The sequence below is a fragment of the Petromyzon marinus genome, chromosome 61 (assembly GCF_048934315.1).
Source record: "Petromyzon marinus isolate PM22_M1 ecotype Great Lakes invasive population chromosome 61, UKy_Petmar_22M1.pri1.0, whole genome shotgun sequence".
NCBI classification, from domain to species: domain Eukaryota; kingdom Metazoa; phylum Chordata; class Hyperoartia; order Petromyzontiformes; family Petromyzontidae; genus Petromyzon; species Petromyzon marinus.
In genome coordinates this window covers 3,501,375-3,520,954 of record NC_133727.1, presented here as the reverse complement: position 1 = coordinate 3,520,954, position 19,580 = coordinate 3,501,375, and the positions used below count along the sequence as shown (strand labels likewise).

At 47.5% G+C, this 19,580-nt stretch overlaps 1 protein-coding gene across 3 annotated transcripts in view; it reads left to right on the top strand.

Annotated features, from left to right (window-relative positions):
* Positions 1-255: 255 nt before the first annotated feature.
* The window catches only part of LOC116955744 (rho GTPase-activating protein 26), a 99,665-nt gene continuing 80,340 nt past the window's right edge, over positions 256-19,580 (top strand). For all 3 annotated transcript variants that reach the window (XM_032977020.2, XM_032977022.2, XM_032977018.2), the window contains exons 1-2: positions 256-652; positions 780-948. In XM_032977020.2, the coding sequence (XP_032832911.2) occupies positions 795-948 (154 nt within the window). In that variant the 5' untranslated portion in view covers positions 256-652; positions 780-794. The remainder of the gene's footprint in view (positions 653-779; positions 949-19,580) is intronic.

The window sequence follows — 19,580 nt, the reverse complement described above, 5'->3', positions numbered from 1 at the left end:
ACTGGCCTCGCTTCGAAAGGTTCATTCCACCTCTCCCCCTCCATCACCCCGAAGGCCTCCTGATCCAACATGGCCACGGGTGGAGCCGGGTCACGTGGCGCGGTACTCACGTTCCGTGGCCCCCTCCCCCTTACCACCCCGCCCCCACCACATCCCCCGCTGCCCCCCCCCGCCCGCCCGCCCCCTCACCCCCCCCACTAACCACGCCCCCCCTTCAATCCCCCGCCCCCCTCACCCCCCACGACCCCCTCCTCATCCACCCGCTGCGCCCCGCCCCCTCATCCCAGAAAAAAAAATGGTGGCCGGGCTCTCTGCAGAGTCGTCTTGGAGGGGGACGGCGGGAATTTAACTTTCGTGAACTTTTCAAAACGATCGTAAAATTATTAACGACTACGACGACGAACAACTACGAACGCAACAACTCGCAAATCGGCGTCAACGTCGCCGGAAGTTGGTGGAAGTTCAGTTTAGTTTTGTATCACCAAAGCAAAACGCACGGGAAAAAAAATGTAAAATTTTTTTTTTATCGGCCGTGTGAGGAGTGAAGTTCGTGATTTTTTTTGGCGGCGTTGAAGTTTTTAGAAGGTTTTTTATTTTAATTATAAATTATTGTTGCTGCTGCTGCTGCAGTTATAAACCAGCGTCTGGGGAGGTAAGTCGTCTCTCCTCGCGTGCCGTATCACTCCCTCTCTGTTGGCGCTGGTGGTCTCCCAACACCCTCACAATCGATATAACTCTTTTTAAATTATTGAGAATTTTGTTTGTTTGTTGTTGTCTAGGAGGAGGAGAATAAGATGGGGCTACCTCCGCTGGAATTCGTCGACTGTCACCTCGACAGCCCTCAGTTCAGGGAACGTCTCAAATCGCACGAAGTGGCGCTTGACAAGACGAACAAGTTCATCAAGGAGCTCATCAAGGACGGACGGGGCCTGGTCGCCGCCTTTAAAAGTGAGTCAAAGACTTCGTCCACAACAACAACACAACAACAACACAACAACAATGACGATGTCCCTGAAGAGGTTGACGCGGTGGTGGTGGGGGGGCATTGAGGGTTGTTGTAGCTGTGAACACAGTGGGGACTGTGTGTGTGGTTAATAGTGAGTAGTACATTATTATACAGCAGTGCCTTAAACTTACATTCAGTATTACATTCAAGTATAACGTTGCAATGACTATTGGTTACTAAACATAACTTCTAATTTTTAATCACTGAGTTGAGCTTATGTGTGCATTGGGGTTGTAGCTGTGAACACAGTGGGACTGTGTGTGTAGTCAGTAGTGAGTTGTACATTATTATATAGCAGGGACTTAAACTTGTTATTACATTCAAGTATAACGTTGCAATGACTATTGGTTACTAAACATAACTCATCATTTTTAATGACTGAGTTGAGTTTGTGTGCATTGGGGTGGTAGCTGTGAACACAGTGGGGACTGTGTGTGTGGTTAGTAGTGAGTTGTACATTATTATACAGCAGTGACTTATACTTGTTATTAGATTCAAGTATAACGTTGCAATGACTATTGGTTACTAAACATAACTCATAATTTGTAATGACTGAGTTGAGTTTGTGTGCATTGGGGTGGTAGCTGTGAACACAGTGGGACTGTGTGTGTAGTCAGTAGTGAGTTGTACATTATTATACAGCAGTGACTTATACTTGTTATTAGATTCAAGTATAACGTTGCAATGACTATTGGTTACTAAACATAACTCATCATTTTTAATGACTGAGTTGAGCTTATGTGTGCATTGGGGTGGTAGCTGTGAACACAGTGGGGACTGTGTGTGTAGTCAGTAGTGAGTAGTACATTATTATACAGCAGTGCCTTAAACTTGTTATTACATTCAAGTATAACGTTGCAATGACTATTGGTTACTAAACATAACTCATCATTTTTAATGACTGAGTTGAGTTTATGCGTGCGTTGGGGTGGTAGCTGTGAACACAGTGGGGACTGTGTGTGTGGTTAGTAGTGAGTTGTACATTATTATACAGCAGTGCCTTAAACTTGTTATTACATTCAAGTATAACGTTGCAATGACTATTGGTTACTAAACATAACTCATCATTTTTAATGACTGAGTTGAGTTTATGTGTGCATTGGGGTTGTAGCTGTGAACACAGTGGGACTGTGTGGATAGTGAGTAGTACATTATTATACAGCAGTGCCTTAAACCTGTTATTACATTCAAGTATAACGTTGCAATGACTATTGTTTACTAAACATAACTTCTAATTTTTAATCACCGAGTTGAGTTTATGTGTGCATTGGGGTTGTAGCTGTGAACACAGTGGGACTGTGTGGATAGTGAGTAGTACATTATTATACAGCAGTGACTTAAACTTGTTATTACATTCAAGTATAACGTTGCAATGACTATTGGTTACTAAACATAACTTCTAATTTTTAATGACTGAGTTGAGTTTATGTGTGCATTGGGGTTGTAGCTGTGAACACAGTGGGACTGTCTGTGTACTCAGTAGTGAGTTGTACATTATTATACAGCAGTGCCTTAAACTTGTTATTAGATTCAAGTATGACGTTGCAATGACTATTGGTTACTAAAATGTAGAGAATTTTTGCATCACTGGGTTGTGTCTGTGTGCATTGGGGGTGGTAGCTGTTATACACTGTGGGGCTGTCTGTGTGGTTAGTCGTGACAAGTGTTTACAGCAGTGCCTTAAACTTGTGAATGGATTAAAGTGTAATGTTTGCAATTAATAATTCTTAAAACATAGCTTCATAATCATCATAAATCAGAATTTTTTTTAAAAAATGCGTCTTTAAACCTATTTGTATGCTTCCGCTTAATAAACTATTAGTTCATTTGGTAAATGGATTATAAATTTATTGTTTTACGCTAAGTGTCTGCTGCTGCTATCTCCTGAACAGCGCTTTGAGGTCCTTATGAAAAGCGCTTTTACAAGTATAAATGTAATTGTTATAATTATTTTCATCTCTGAGTTGAGCTCACGCGTGCCATTGGGGTTGTAGCTGTGATCACAGTGGTACTGTGAGTTGTGAGGCATAAACTTACACAGTGGCTTAAACTTCTGAATGGATTCAAGTATAGTATGGTATTTGCAATAAATAGTGCTTAAAACATAACTTCATCATCATCATTGGGTTGTAGCCGTGAACACATTGGGGCCCATGGCCAGTGGCGTGGAGGAGAGTGTGGTGATGTATTGGCTTCAAACATCTGAGTTGATATTCTTTCAATTAATAATCTCATTTACAAAAAAATATCCAGGTAGTCCTCTACTTAGGATGGAGATGCGTTACGATGACCACCACTGTAAGTCGAAAACATCGTCAGTCGAAGATGGCCTTAGCCTACCCAGGAGTCTTAAAGAATGGTGACAATTTAGCAAAACGGAGCAATTTACAGTACCGTACTGTATAAACTATATACTGTTATGTATTTATTAATTACAATACTGTATTGCACGGTAAAATTTGAAGTAAAAAAAACCAAGGTAAATTCTTAGCCTGCCTATACGAACTGAAATTTCATAGAAAGTTTTTTTTCTTTCTGGAAACAATCCTACCTGCTATATAAACAACTTTTAACATGCATTGAACGTATGTATTGTATCGTGGTAACCCTAAAATGAAATCTCTAAAGCTATGTATCATACATGCATTTAACTTATTGTAACGTACAGTGAGGGAAAAAAGTATTTGATCCCCTGCTGATTTTGTACGCTTGCCCACTGACAAAGAAATGATCAGTCTATAATTTTAATGGTAGGTTTATTTGAACAGTGAGAGACAGAATAACAACAACAAAAATCCAGAAAAACGCATGTCAAAAATGTTATAAATTGATTTACATTGTGTCGGGCAGCTGTCAATAGCAGTGGTTCTTAATGAACAAATCATATGGAGGAGTGCGGTATTGGTTGCAGCATCTGAATAATATCAAGCGTATTTTTATTATTATTGCTGAACTTGAAAATGTAAATACAATGGAATCTCGATTATCAGCGTGCGGTTTATCTGATTTGTGAATTAACCGCGCGCAACCGGAGGTTTTGACATAAATTAATAACTCGTGGATTTTCCCCTAAGCCCAAATTCGTCGCTATTCTTGGAAATGTTTATTTCCGAGTCACACGGTGCTTGAACCCAACAAAGGGGTTTGCAATATTCCACATCATCATCATTGTCAGTCTTCTTCGTGGGTTCGATTCCGACCCTGACGATGCCTGCTGTATATGTTGAGTTTGCGTGTCTCTCTCTCTCTCCGTGGTGAGATGTTAATTAGCTCGCCTGGTACGCAGGAGGTCGTAGGTTTAATCCCGACCCTGATGCCTGCTGTATATTTGGAGTTTGCGTGTCTCAGTGGCGAGATGTTAACTACCTCGCTTGGTATGCAGGAGGTCGTGGGTTCAATCCCGACCCTGACGCCTGCTGTATATTTGGAGTTTGCGTGTCTCTCTCTCCGTGGTGAGATGTTAACTACCTCGCCTGGTCTACAGGAGGTTCGTGGGTTCAATCCCGACCCTGATGCCTACTGTATATGTTGAGTTTGAGTGTCTCTCTCTCCGTGGTGAGATGTTAACTACCTCGCCTGGTATGCAGGAGGTCGTGGGTTCAATCCCGACCCTGACGCCTGCTGTATGTTTGGAGTTTGCGTGTTCTCTCTGTGGTCATGTGGATTTTTTCCCCGCGTCCCCCGGTTTTTCCATCCGCATTTAGAATCAACGTGCGTTTAAGAGTGTTTGGCTGCTATACATTGGCACGTGATAAGCCACTTCGTTGGGCTATAATTTGTGGCCAGGTCGCTTCTGAAAAAGAGCTACATAGCTCAGTGGGGCCTTACCTGGTAAAATAAAAATACAGTAGAACATCGGAGGTCGAACGCACCAGAACTCGAACAAATCGGTGTTCGAACGATATTTCCCAACATTTTTTGCCACGGAAACCGAACGAAATTCGTAGGTCGAACGGGCAATCGCGACTTCAAAGAACTTTGTACGGCTGAGACGCGTATGGCCAGCAGCGTGCATGACGCTTGCCCAGACAAAGGAGATGACTCCCCTTCCAAACAATAACACCACTACCTCCTCACCACCTTCCACTCAATCCATCAACTCTCCTTACTAGAGGTAAAGTGAAGTAAAATTTTCATTTATTTCATTTATTCCATATTTTTTTCCCATTTATTTATTGTGTTTCGTTTTTTTGTGTGTGATTTTATGCATGTAATTACTGTAAACTTCGTGTAAAAATGCTGTCTAATGAGAGATATCTTGTGTCTGGAACCAATTAATGTCATTTACTTAAATTCTTATGGGGAACATTAATTTGGTGTTCGAACAAATCGGTGTTCGAATGGCCTTCTGGAACGAATTAAGTTCGATCTCCGGGGTACCACTGTAGTTTAATAGTTTATCATCATCATCACCACGATCCATGGGCAGATATCCCGTAGGTGTCCACTACACATTTCGTCCATCGTTTTCACATTCCTCTGTATTGTAGTGCCAATATGCTCAAGTAGTGCGCACATCTTTCTGACACCAATCTCTCATGTCGTCAAGCCAGGCCCTGTTAGGTCTTTTCAGGTTCTCCCCGTGGCCGCGTGGATTTTTCTCCGGGTCCTCCGGTTTTTCCCACCCCATTTAGATTCGACATGGCGCGTTTGGAGTATTTACACGTGATGACGATGATGAACCACTTCGTTAAGCTATCGTTAGTGTTTGAGTTTCATGTATTAGGTATAACGCTGTGAGCCATGCGGCACTTGACATGGATGCAACCGCAACAAAACAAAAACATGAACAAGAAAACGTCTTAAAGTGACTACACGCAACAGAAAAAAATCCTGGAAAAAACAGCAAAGTCTTCCAGAACAAAACACCGCATTTCAACGCTGTGTGCAAAAATCCCAGTGGGATGCAAGTCAAATAATAACAAACATAAGACAATGTAGACAGTGGCCAAGTCGTGTCTGAAAAATAGCTATGTAGCTCAATGGGGCCTTACCTGGTCATATCAAAATTGTAGGCGTGGTAGTGTATTGGTCATCCTTGAAAGATCTTGTCAAGGTCCCATCGGTGAGCTCCTCCGGCAGGCAAGGCTGCGTTGGCTGGGTCATGTAGCCCGCATGCCCAGCCACCGCATGCCTAAACAGCTTTTGTTCGGCCGGATCGAGGGGGCTAAACGGGCGCGGCACGGGCTAGAGAAGAGATGGAGTGACGTGGTACGGGAGGACGTGGAGCTGAGTGGACTTGCCGATGACTGGTACCAGCGGTGTCAAGATCGGCCTCTGTGGAGGATGCTCGTGAAGGACGCTACTGGGCAGTTTGAGGCAGTCGCCCTCCAACAACAACGGAGGGCGGAGGAGCGACGCTCACAACAACGAGCGGAGTGCCGGGTGGCTAAAGCACAGCAAGTTGGCACAGTAGGGGGCACAGGTGGTGCATCAGCCAGTCATCTCAGTCATCTCAGTCAGTCGACCCGTGGCACCTGGGTCTGCCCCGTGACCTCCTGCCAGCGGGCGTTCGACACTTCACGTGGCCTCAAGGTGCACATGGCCTGGCACAAGCGTCGTGGTGACATCACCGCCACTTAGTGGCGAATGGCGGTTGTTGTTGGTCATAGCTGTGGAACTGTGGCCAATCGTCAGGAGTGGAATGATCACATTGCATTTGAAGTCGTAACGGATTAAAGTTCTATCTATCGTGGGACCATCTTGCCAGTATCAAAGTATGAAAAATAAAAATAGGTTTGACCCTTTTCTGGCAATGAAACAAGAGTTATGTTAACATGTTCAAACACCATGTCTTAACACACCACCTGTTTTTCTACTGCCGGAAAGGGATAAACACTTCTTCGTATTTGTTCACCGCGCAGCAAGTAGGTTTGTTGAATGCATGTACACAGCGGGGAGCCCTTTTTTTGGATCCGTCATCCCCTCGTATGCCGTTATGCGCGTCCGTCGTCGTCCGTTTACTTCGTGAGACAAAGGCGGCCGGGCGTGTGGTGCTGGCCACGCGACCAAATCACGTGCCGCAGTGCCGGCCTTCCGTAGGCGCCGCTGCCCGCCAACAGCACTTGCCCCAAAGGTCCGTGAAGGCTACACGCACGGGGGATCCTTTGTCTGTTTTCACATCAGTGCAATAGTCACCCCCCCCCCCATGATTTATTGGTCTTAATATTGCTTAGACGTCATTTGTAATTGTACTGTGCTATGATCACATCGCTGTCAACCCATACGGTTTTATATTCTTGTACGGGGAAATTGAGTTTTTCAAGTCCATACGGCCTACAGCCGTTTCAATGCGGGCAACAAAAAATATATGACTTTGCGTCTATGTGTTTGTGTTTCTCCCTTGCGATGGGACTTTGTCGGATGAACGTTGAGATTTATACGGGGGCACGGGGGATGACCAATAAGTTCTGAGTTGGTCTGTAATAATGTAGGGCACTGATAAGGGTTCGACAGCGATGTGATCAGTCTGAAAATAATAATCTGCGCGAGCCAACTTGTGCTGCAGGGGGACGTTTTATTTGTGTAACATTTTCGATTTCTCATGTGGTGACGGAGTTGTGTTTTCCTCTGACTTATGTTCCCTTCATGGCTCTGCAGGTACCAGTGGCTTCGTTTTGCTTTCATTTTGCCATCCGGGTCGGTCACTCTTGCGAACGCGAGACTCATCTCGGCCTCTGGTTTAAATACACTGAGTACTTTAACTCAATCTTGATTTGAAGCTTTCGTGACTGCAGGAATCCGTACTCTGTGGTTCTTTGGGTCGCTTGTGTTGCGACCGAAACGTCGTGTTTTATTTTATTTATTTGTTTCTACCTACGTGACTTTGCCGAAAGCACCATAGAGTATTTTAACTCACTCATTCACTCCGCCATTCACTCACTCACTCTTGCGAATGAGACTCATCCCGGTCTCTGGTTAAACAAAATAAACTCATTACTTAAACTCATTCACTCCGCCACTCACTCGCCCACTCACTCGCCCACTAACTCGCCCACTCACTCGCCCACTCACTCGCCCACTAACTCGCCCACTCACTTGCCCACTCTTGCGAATGAGACTCAAAATTATTTTAGGTACTACACCGAAAGTGAAAAAAAAACTCTTTGAGTTGAAGTGCAGAATGCATTGCCCACCACCTCACATATAGCCAGTGACCATTTATGGCTGAGTGGACCTAAGGGATGCCCAGAACGGGCCCCGGATAAAAATAGCCACGAAGATTTGCACGCGCGCTTGTGTAAGTTTTTATCCTTACAACGATCCCCTCCCCAAGAGAGCGTCCAACGCGGAGATGGAGCGCGTAAAGGAACGCGACAACGTGTGACGGCAAAGCTCAAAGTATGCATGAGATTTGCTGAATAATGTAAAGGTGAATGTACAGGACGAGCAGACCAAGCTAGATCTACAGTAAAAGCCTTGGATTGCGAGCGTAACTTGGTCTGCGAGCGCTTCGCAAGACGTAGCAAAAATTTTAAATGAATATTAATTTGACAAACGAGCGAGGGTCTTGCAATACGAGCAGCAGAACACGTGTAGTAGTACGCTTTGTACTGCCGAGCGTCACGTGATCACAACTGATGTACGAGTATTCTTGGTGCTTTCGGTAAAGTCACGTAGAAGGGAAACAATGAAATAATAAACCGCCACTCTTTTCAACATTTTCTTGCTGTGGTTTTCACACCTGATGATGGCTGCTCGTGTTGCAGTCGAAACGTCGCGAGAGTTTAATTGTTTTATATATTTTTTTATTATTTTATTGTTTCCCTTCTATGTGGTGGTGACTTTACCGAAAGAACCCAAGAATATGAATCCCTGCAGTCACGAAAGCTTTAAATAAAAATTATATACGAGTGCTTTGATATACGAGTGCTTTGGATTACAAACACGTTTCCAGAACGAGTTATGCTCGCAATCCAAGGTTTTACTGTACTGTAATGGGACGGACAACATAAGTGAGACCGAACATATGAGACACAGGACAAAGATTCCCCGTATAGCCTGAACAGACTCTTGGGACAAGTGCTGCTAGCGAGCAGCACCTATGAAGGCCACCGGCACTGTCGCACACGAAGGGGGTGGATGGACAGCAACCACGCCCGGCCGCCTTTGTCTCCCTAGCAGCGATGAATACTACACACCGCACCAGGTACTCATTTGAGGCTGAGTCGACCTAGGGGAGGCCATTGACCGGTTCAGATTAATCGTCACCGGTGTTGGCTGCGAGCGGGAATCGAACCCGGGTTGCCGGGTTCGTGGCTCAGCGTAGCGCTAACCACTGCGCCACCACTCCCCATGCGGGACGCGGCACAGACAGGCAGACATTACAGACAATACAGCAGACGAGACAGAATAAAGAGAAGACGCACGGCACTCCATGCAAACCACATGAACAAACGATGGGGACGGGACAACAAATGGCAGACTATAGACAGACCAGACGAGATACACGATACAGACTTCAAATATGATGATGCAAACAACACCGACCATGCAGACCCTACAGACAACAACATTTCAGATGACAGGCTATAAATGCAGGCAACAGACAAGACAAGACAGACAACACAGGCGATATACGTACAGACAACGAATTGCAGAAAAGACAAGGGGAACCACGCGAGTTAAAGATGAACGATCGAATCGCTGACCGCTTAAAACCGAAGTCCAGACAGCCGAGGACTTGTGGGTGATCACAGACACGGCCTCCTCCGCAGCGGGGCATTACAGTGACAAAGCAAATAGATTTTCCTCGCTCACCTCTAACCTGCACGCGTACGCCAGTGGACGTGGTTAACGATTGACGGCTTCTCTCTCGCGTGAACTCTTACGCCACCCCAAGCGAAGGAGGAGGACGGTGAGACGCACGGTGCAAGCGAGGCGACACAGGCGAGAGGGACGTCGTCAGTGAGATGGACAATGCGATGGTTGTGGACTTCAGGAAGAATACAGCACCACTCACCCCCATCACCCTGTTAGACTCCCCAGTAAAAATTGTAGAGTCCTTCCGCTTCCTGGGCACTATTCTCTCCCGGGACCTCAAGTGGGAATTGAACATCAGCTCCCTCACCAAGAAAGCTCAACAGAGGATGTACTTTCTACGGCAGCTGAAGAAATTCAACCTGCCAAAGACAATGATGGTGTAAATCTATACAGCGATCATTGAATCCATCCTCACCTCCTCCATAACCGGCTGGTACGCTGCTGCCACTGCCAAGGACAAGAGCAGACTGCAGCGTATCATCCACACTGCTGAGAAGGTAATTGCCTGCAATCTACCGACCCTCGAGGACCTGCACACGACAAGGTCTATGAGGCGAGCGAGGAAGATTATGGCCGATTTCTCCCACCCTGGTCACTCTCTGTTTCAGCTACTCCCCTCCGGCAGAAGGCTTCGGTCCATCAGGACCAAAACCTCACGCCATAAAAACAGTTTCTTCCCATCTGCTGCTGGCCTGTTAAACAAGGCCAAGGGCTAACACTGTTTTTAACATTTGATCTACATAACGACACGTTGCTGATATTAACTATGTTTCCCTATTTGTATTTTTAAATTATATCTTAAAGCTATTTTATATTCGATATTTATTTAATTTTATATACTTCAGCCCCTTAGTGTTAGACTTTTAACCCTTATTATAGTAAGACTTGTTTAAAACTTATTTAAGATTTTAGATTCCTATATGTTGAATGTATGCACCATCCTGCCAAAGTAAATTCCGTGTCGGTGTGAACTTACATGGCGAATAAAACCCTTTCTGATTCTGATTCTGAATGAGACGCAGCAATGCGAACAAGGCGGGACAATGTGGGGCCTGATGGTGGCATTGTCCTTGTGCTGTTCGTCTTCTGGCGTTGCCCTCTGGTCTAACGTTGGTTGAGACTAGGCTCTAAAGAACGCTGTCTCTGGCGTGGACCAATCAGTTTCAAAGGCAATGCATTGTGTATCTCCATATATATATAAAAGGCAAAGTTGTGAATATGTGTGTCTGTTCAAAATGTTTAGCGTACTTCCCGACATGCAACAAACTGCAAATTTGCCATGTGGGTACTTTCCAGACTATACACCATGCAAAAATTATAAAAATACACTTTTGGTTTTGGGGGGGGGGGGGGGAGCTCAATAATGCATTTATTTTTTGCACGGCAAGTGAGCTGTGACGTCAAATCTGTCATGTGACCCGCGTATGTGGAAGCGTAACGCATTGTGGTGTTGTGGTTAGCGCGCCGCGCTACGAACCCGGCGACCCGAGTTCGATTCCGGCTACAGGGCCACCACCGGTGACGATTATTTTAACCGCTCCTGAGCCTCCCCTAGGTCGACTCAGCCTCAAACGAGTAACTGTTGTGGTGTGAACATCGCCACTGGGGAGACAAAGGCGTCTGTCTGCGCGTGGGGGATCCAAGTCCCTGGCAAAGGCGGGTAGTGCAGCTAGTTATAATATAATTATCGGGGCATGTTTTTTGTTTCCATGTTCGCCACAAGTACGTGTGGTTAATGCAGACCGGATTCCTTAAAAAAAGGTTTCTGTTTGGTGTTTTAACATCTTAACACAACAGCTGTTTTAGTTCCAGAGAGGGGAAAACCTATTATTATAGAGACACAACAATACAAACGAGACAGAACAATACAAGCGAGACAGAACAATACAAACGAGACAGAACAATACAAACGAGACAGAACAATACAAACGAGACAGAACAATACAAGCGAGACAGAACAATACAAACGAGACAGAACAATCTAAACGAGACAGAACAATCTAAACGAGACAGAACAATACAAACGACACAGAACAATGCAAATGACACAGAACAATACAAGCGACACAGAACAATACAAACGACACAGAACAATACAAGCGACACAACAATACAAACGACACAGAACAATAGAAGCGACACAGAACAATACAAGCAACACAGAACAATACAAACGACAGAGAACAATACAAGCGAGACAGAACAGTACAAACGACACAGAACAATACAAGCGACTCAGAACAATACAAGCGACACAGAACAATACAAACGACACAGAACAATACAAGCGGCACAGAACAATACAAACGACACAGAACAATACAAACGACACAGAACAATACAAGCGACTCAGAACAATACAAGCGACTCAGAACAATACAAGCGACACAGAACAATACAAGTGACACAGAACAATACAACCGACACAGAACAATACAACCGACACAGAACAATACAAGTGAGACAGAACAATACAAATGAGACACAACAATACAAACGACATGGAACAATATAAACGAGACTACAAATGAGTCAGACAGTACAAACGAGACGACCAAACAATCGAATCTCAAATATAGTCGTGACCCTGAATATAGCAAATTGCCATACTCGTGAATTGTATCATCACTCGCGTATGTAACGTGTGTGTGTGTGAGAGAGATAGATAAATAGTGTTTGTAAGAGTTTAACTTTTGTTGTTGTAACTTCTGCATTGCGGTCTGCCCTAAGCAAGAAAAAATTCGTGAATTTTTATATGTGGAAGTCTCTTGAGACTTTTTCAAGACGGCACCATCTGTCTTGGGGGGGGGGGGGGGGGGCTGGATGTGAGATGTTAACAACCTCGCCTGGTCTACAGGAGGTCGTAGGTTCAATCCCGACCCTGACGCCTGCTGTATATTTGGAGTTTCCGTGTCTCTCTCTCTCTCCATGGTAAGACGTTAACTACCTCGCCTGGTCTACAGGAGGTCGTAGGTTCAATCCCGACCCTGACGCCTGCTGTATATTTGGAGTTTGCGTGTCTCTCTCTCTCTGTGGTGAGATGTTAACTACCTCGCCTGGTCTACAGGAGGTCGTGGGTTCAATCCCGACCCTGACGCCTGCTGTATATTTGGAGTTTGCGTGTCTCTCTCTCTGTGGTGAGATGTTAACTACCTCGCCTGGTCTACAGGAGGTCGTGGGTTCAATCCCGACCCTGACGCCTGCTGTATATTTGGAGTTTGCGGTGTCTCTCTCTCTGTGGTGAGATGTTGACTACCTTGCCTGGTGTACAGGAGGTCGTGGGTTCGATCCTGACCCTGACGCCTGCTGCTGTATATTTTGAGTTTGCGTGTGTCTCTCTTTTCCCGTGGTCACGTGGATTTTTCTCCGGGGCTTCCGGTTTCTCCCTCCATATTTAGAATCAACATCACGTGTTTAGAGTGTTTGGCTGCTACACATTTCCACGTGGTAAGCCACTTAATTGAGCGATCATTTGTGGCCAGGTTGCTTCTGAAAAAGAGCCATATAGCTCAGTGGGCCTTACCTGGTAAAATAAAAAAGTTTTAGTTTTTTGGAAATGTGCACGTAATGTAGAGAGACATTGATGTCTTTATCTGTGTCTCTATCGCTGAAGGTGGTTCATAATGGCTGTCGGAAACAGTCAGCGGCTGTACGTTCCTGGGTTCAAGCAACGGGTCTCGGTGTCTCTCTCATCATCATCAGCCATGATCAGTCAACTGCTGGATGAAGGCCTCTTGAGGGCTTCATAACGGCAGTGCCAGAGATGCTGAGCCGGTCCTGCTGAGATCCTCTCTCTCTCTCTGTGGGATCACAATGGCCGTGTTGGCGACACTGAACCGGCACAGCTGAGAAACCTGGGTTCGAACCCTGGGTCTAGGTCTCTCTCTCTTTGTGGGTTCACAATGGCCGTGTTGGAGACACTGAACTGGCACAGCTGAGAAACCTGGGTTCGATCTCTGAGTCTGGGTCTCTCTCTCTCTCTCTGTGGGTTCACAATGGCCGTGTTGGAGACACTGAACTGGCACAGCTGAGAAACCTGGGTTCGATCTCTGAATCTGGGTCTCTCTCTCTGTGGGATCACAATGGCCGTGTTGGCGACACTGAACTGGCACAGCTGAGAAACCTGGGTTCGATCTCTGAGTCAGGGTCTCTCTCTCTGTGGGATCACAATGGCCGTGTTGGCGACACTGAACCGCCACAGCTGAGAAACCTGGGTTCGAACCTTGAGTCTGGGTCTCTCTCTCTTTGTGGGTTCACAATGGCCGTGTTGGAGACACTGAACCGCCACAGCTGAGAAACCTGGGTTCGATCTCTGAGTCTGGGTCTCTCTCTCTCTCTCTGTGGGATCACAATGGCCGTGTTGGAGACACTGAACTGGCACAGCTGAGAAACCTGGGTTCGATCTCTGAGTCTGGGTCTCTCTCTCTCTCTCTCTGTGGGATCACAATGGCCGTGTTGGAGACACTGAACCGCCACAGCTGAGAAACCTGGGTTCGATCTCTGAGTCTGGGTCTCTCTCTCTCTCTCTGTGGGATCACAATGGCCGTGTTGGAGACACTGAACTGGCACAGCTGAGAAACCTGGGTTCGATCTCTGAGTCTGGGTCTCTCTCTCTCTCTCTCTGTGGGATCACAATGGCCGTGTTGGAGACACTGAACCGCCACAGCTGAGAAACCTGGGTTCGATCTCTGAATCTGGGTCTCTCTTTCTCTCTGGGATCACAATGGCCGTGTTGGAGACACTGAACCGCCACAGCTGAGAAACCTGGGTTCGATCTCTGAGTCTGGGTCTCTCTCTGTGGGATCACAATGGTCGTGTTGGCGACACTGAACCGCCACAGCTGAGAAACCTGGGTTCGATCTCTGAGTCTGGGTCTCTCTCTCTCTGTGGGTTCACAATGGCCGTGTTGGCGACACTGAACCGCCACAGCTGAGAAACCTGGGTTCGAACCCTGGGTCTGGGTCTCTCTCTCTCTCTGTGGGTTCACAATGGCCGTGTTGGAGACACTGAAACGCCACAGCTGAGAAACCTGGGTTCGAACCCTGAGTCTGGGTCTCTCTCTCTCTCTGTGGGTTCACAATGGCCGTGTTGGCGTAGCCGAACCGGCACAGTGAGTGGGAGAGTGATCTGCAACAGCTGGTGCATCGTTGCAACGCTCATGGCGCCGCGTGAGAATTTTATTCGTTTGGCCAAGTCGGGTGGTGGTGGTGCTGGTGCTGGTGGTGCTGGTGGTGGAGGTGGTGGAGGTGGTGGTGCTGGTAGTGCTGGTGGTGGTGCTGGTGGTGGTGCTGGTGATGGTGGTGGTAGAGGTGCTGGTGCTGGTGCTGGTTGTGGTGGTGGTGCTGGTGGTGGTGCTGGTGATGGTGGTGGTGGAGGTGGTGGTGCTGGTGGTGGAGGTGGTGGTGGAGGTGGTGGAGGTGGTGGTGGTGGTGGAGGTGGTGGTGCTGGTGGTGGAGGTGGTGCTGGTGGTGCTGGTGGTGCTGGTGGTGGTGGTGGAGGTGGTGGAGGTGGTGGTGGAGGTGGTGCTGGTGGTGGTGCTGGTGCTGGTGGTGGTGGAGGATCTTACGACGCAAATTCGGCCAGATCATTCCGTAGTGGCCAAACTCTAAAATTCAATCCTGAACCGTGACAATGTGCTGCTCACAACAAAGACAAAGGTCCCCCGTATAGCCTCTAACAGGCTTTTGGGGTAGGTGCTGTGAGCAAGCAGGACCTATGAATGCCGGCACGGCACACGAAGGAGGTGTGGTGGCCAGCACCACGCCCGACCGCGCTTGTGTCCCAGTGATGCCCCCAGAGACAAAGATCCCCCCGAAAGGCTCAGCAGACTTTTGGAGCAAGTGCCGTTAACGAGCACCTACGAAGGCCGGCACGGCACAGGAGGGGGGGGGGGGTGGGTGGCGAGCACCACGCCCCGACCGCCTTTGTCTCCCCGGTGGCGATGTCTACACATCGCACCAGGCCCTGGCCCAGGCCCGGTTCGGATAATCGTCACCGGCGATGGCGTTGGCCGTGGGCGGGAATCGAACCCGGGCGGCCGGGTTCGTAAGCGCGGCGCGCTAACCTCGGCGCCGCCGCTCCCCACGATGACACCTCCACACAGAGGCAAAGACACAAACAGCGGGCAATGTGACTTTCACCGACTCCCTCATTGTGCCCGCTGTGGCCTTGGCTGCCGTGCCAAGTCGCGCGAGTAACCTTCACAGTGCGTGTTCACCTTCCCACGCACGCGTGGGCACGCACGCGGGCACACGCGAGCGCCGCCAACTTTGTGCTCATCGGCAAAGTTTCAACCCGGTTAGAACTTAAAACTAAAGCTTTTTTTTTATTTTTGTTTTACCAGTTAAGGGCCCCCACTGAGGTCTATAGCTCGTTTTTTTCATGGTGCAGTAATTGTGAAACATCCATCGTGGGAAAATCCCATCAAAGCATGAAAACAAGAGGCTAACAAACATTAAAAAAAAAAACCCCGCGATAACCACAGTTGCGGTGCCGATCGAGACGACTCATCACTGTTACCATCAAATCGTGAGATTCAAAGTTCTTTCCCTTTGCTGGAAAACAACATTCAAAACATTTTGGCAGCTCTAGCATAGACCGTCGTGACCTCCTGTGACCTCTACCGTATGTCGACTGCCGTCACTAAAACTAAAAATGTTTTTATTTTATTTTACCAGCGAAGGCCCCACTGAGCTACTGTGTAGCTCTTTTCAGGAAACGACCTGGCCATCAACAATGATAGCTCATCACGTTTAGCATTTATAGCAGCAGACAAATACTATCTAAGCGCGTGATGTTGATTCTGCGGGAATAACCGGAGGACCCGAAGAAAAATCTTACGCGGGAACACGCAAACTCCAAATATACAGCAGCAGGCGTCAGTGTCGAGATCGAACCCACGACCTCCTGTAGACCAGGCGAGGTAGTTAACTTCTCACCACGGGGAGAGAGAGAGACACGCAAACTCCAAATATACAGCAGCAGGCGTCAGTGTCGAGATCGAACCCACGACCTCCTGTAGACCAGGCGAGGTAGTTAACATCTCACCACGGGGAGAGAGAGAGAGACACGCAAACTCCAAATATACAGCAGCAGACGTCAGTGTCGAGATCGAACCCACGACCTCCTGTGTACCAGGCGAGGTAGTTAACATCTCACCATTGCGGCGCCCTTGGCACATGATGCATTCTGCTTGGGAAAATGTAGCCCTGGGGTGTTGAGTGTGGCTGTAACCGCATAGACCCACACAGAGACCCACAGACTCGCACGGGAGACTCATAGACTTGCATACAGACTCAAATTGGCCCCACAGACTCGCATCGCGAGCCACATGCTCACACAGAGACGGACGAAGCCAAACACAACACCGATGGAATTGATGGCTGAACGTTGCAGCAACCCTCCAGAATGCCGGTCGTAAGACTCCGCCAGGCCTTCCGGGGTAAGTGAAGGACGACATTTTGTACAGTACTATTATCGGGGAAAAATGCAGACTGAAATGGAACGACGCATAAAATGTATTCCCCCCACCCCCCCCCCCCCCCAGTAAAATGTAGATATTTATGCATGGGAATGTCCTGAGCATTTGGTGTGTGTGTTTTGTGTGGTCACTGTTGACTGTGTGAGTCTGTGGGACTCTGTGTGAGTCTATGGGTCTCTGTGTGAGTCTTTGGGTCTCTGTGTGAGTCTATGGGTGTTTCTGTGTGAGTCTGTGGGTCTCTGTGTTAGTCTATGGGTCTCTGTGTGAGTTTGTCTTTGTTTGAGAGTCTCTGTGTGAGTCTATGGGTGTCTCTGTGAGTCTATGGGTCTGTGTGAGTCTATGGGTCTCTGTGTGAGTCTATGGGTCTCTGTGTGAGTCTGTGTCTCTGTGTGAGTCTATGGGTCTCTGTGTGAGTCTTATGGGTCTCTGTGTGAGTTTGTGTCTTTGTGTGAGTCTGTGTCTCTGTGTGAATCTATGGGTGTCTCTGTGAGTCTTTCGGTCTCTGTGTGAGTCTATGGGTCTGTGTGAGTCTATGGGTCTCTGTGTGAGTCTATGGGTCTCTGTGTGAGTCTGTGGGTGTCTCTGTGAGTCTTTGGGTCTCTGTGTGAGTCTATGGGTCTCTGTGTGAGTCTATGGGTCTCTGTGTGAGTCTATGGGTCTCTGTGTGAGTCTGTGTCTCTGTGTGAGTCTATGGGTGTCTCTGTGAGTCTTTCGGTCTCTGTGTGAGTCTATGGGTCTCTGTGTGAGTCTATGGGTCTCTGTGTGAGTCTGTGGGTGTCTCTGTGAGTCTTTGGGTCTCTGTGTGAGTCTATGGGTCTCTGTGTGAGTCTATGGGTCTATGTGTGAGTCTATGGGTCTATGTGTGAGTCTGTGTCTCTGTGTGAGTCTATGGGTGTCTTTGTGAGTCTATGGGCGTCTTTGTGAGTCTTTGGGTCTCTGTGAGTCTATGGGTCTCTGTGTGAGTCTATGGGTCTCTGTGTGAGTCTATGGGCCTCTGTGTGAGTCTGTGTCTCTGTGTGAGTCTATGGGTGTCTCTGAGTCTTTGGGTCTCTGTGTGAGTCTATGGGTCTCTGTGTGAGTCTATGGGTCTCTGTGTGAGTCTGTGGGTCTCTGTGTGAGTCTGTGGGTCTCTGTGTGAGTCTGTGGGTGTCTTTGTGAGTCTTCGGTTCTCTGTGTGGGTCTATGGGTCTCTGTGTGAGTCTATGGGTCTCTGTGTCAGTCTATGGGTCTCTGTGTATGTGTCTCTGTGTGAGTCTTTGGGTCTCTGTGTGAGTCTATGGGTCTCTGTGTGAGTCTATGGGTCTCTGTGTGAGTCTATGGGTCTTTGTGTGTATCTGTGTGTCTCTGTGTGAGTCTATTTGTCTCTGTGTGAGTCTATGTGTCTCTTTGTGAGTCTATAGGTCTCTGTGTGAGTCTATGGGTCTCTGTGTGAGCCTATGGGTCTCTGCGTGTGTCTTTGGGTCTCTGCGTGTGCCTATAGGTCTCTGTGTGAGTCTATGGGTCTCTTATGTAAGTCACTGATGACCTGTCTGTGACCATCAACTCACTACCCTTGAGAACCTGGTTTACTCACAATTCAGTCCGTGTGAGTCTATGGGTCTTAATGTGAGTCTCTGGGTTTCTGTTTTAAGTCAGTAGGTCTGTGCATAAGTCTGTGGGTTTCTATTTCAGCCTATGGGTCATATGCTATTCGAGTTTATAGGTTCTGCGTTATTCTTCAGGCCCCATATCGGTCCGCCGATATGGCCTCTGTACAAGTCTTTGACGCTCTACGTCATTCTGCGAGTCAGTGTATTTATGTGTGTAGGTCTGCGGGTAAGCCCATATAAGTCCGCATATTTGCGCGAGCGCCCGTGCATTTATATGCGTTTGCACATTTCTTCCCAAGTCTAAATCCCCCGAGCGTAATCGAGGCTCACTTAACAGACTGGTTTACCAGCTCGTTTGTGTGTGTGTGCGTGTGCGCGTGCGTGCACATCCACGTGGGGGTTAGCGGTCGTCAATCAGTTTAGCGGACCGCTCTTGGAAGCTGACGAACCCGAGTTCGATTCCCGCTCACCGCCGCCATCGCCGCACAACGCAGGCGTTGTTCATCTGTCAGTCATCTCTACTACTACCGTTGTTTTTTTTTATTTTAACCAGGTAAGGCCCACTGAAATATGTGGACCTTTGTCAGAAGCGACCTGGCTTATCACAAACGGTAGCTCAACGAAGCGGCTCATCATCACGTGGACATTTAGAGCAGCCAAATACTTTAAACGCGTGGTGATGTTGATTCTAAATGTGGAGGGAAAAAAAAAACGGAGGACCCAGAGGAAAATCCACGCGGCC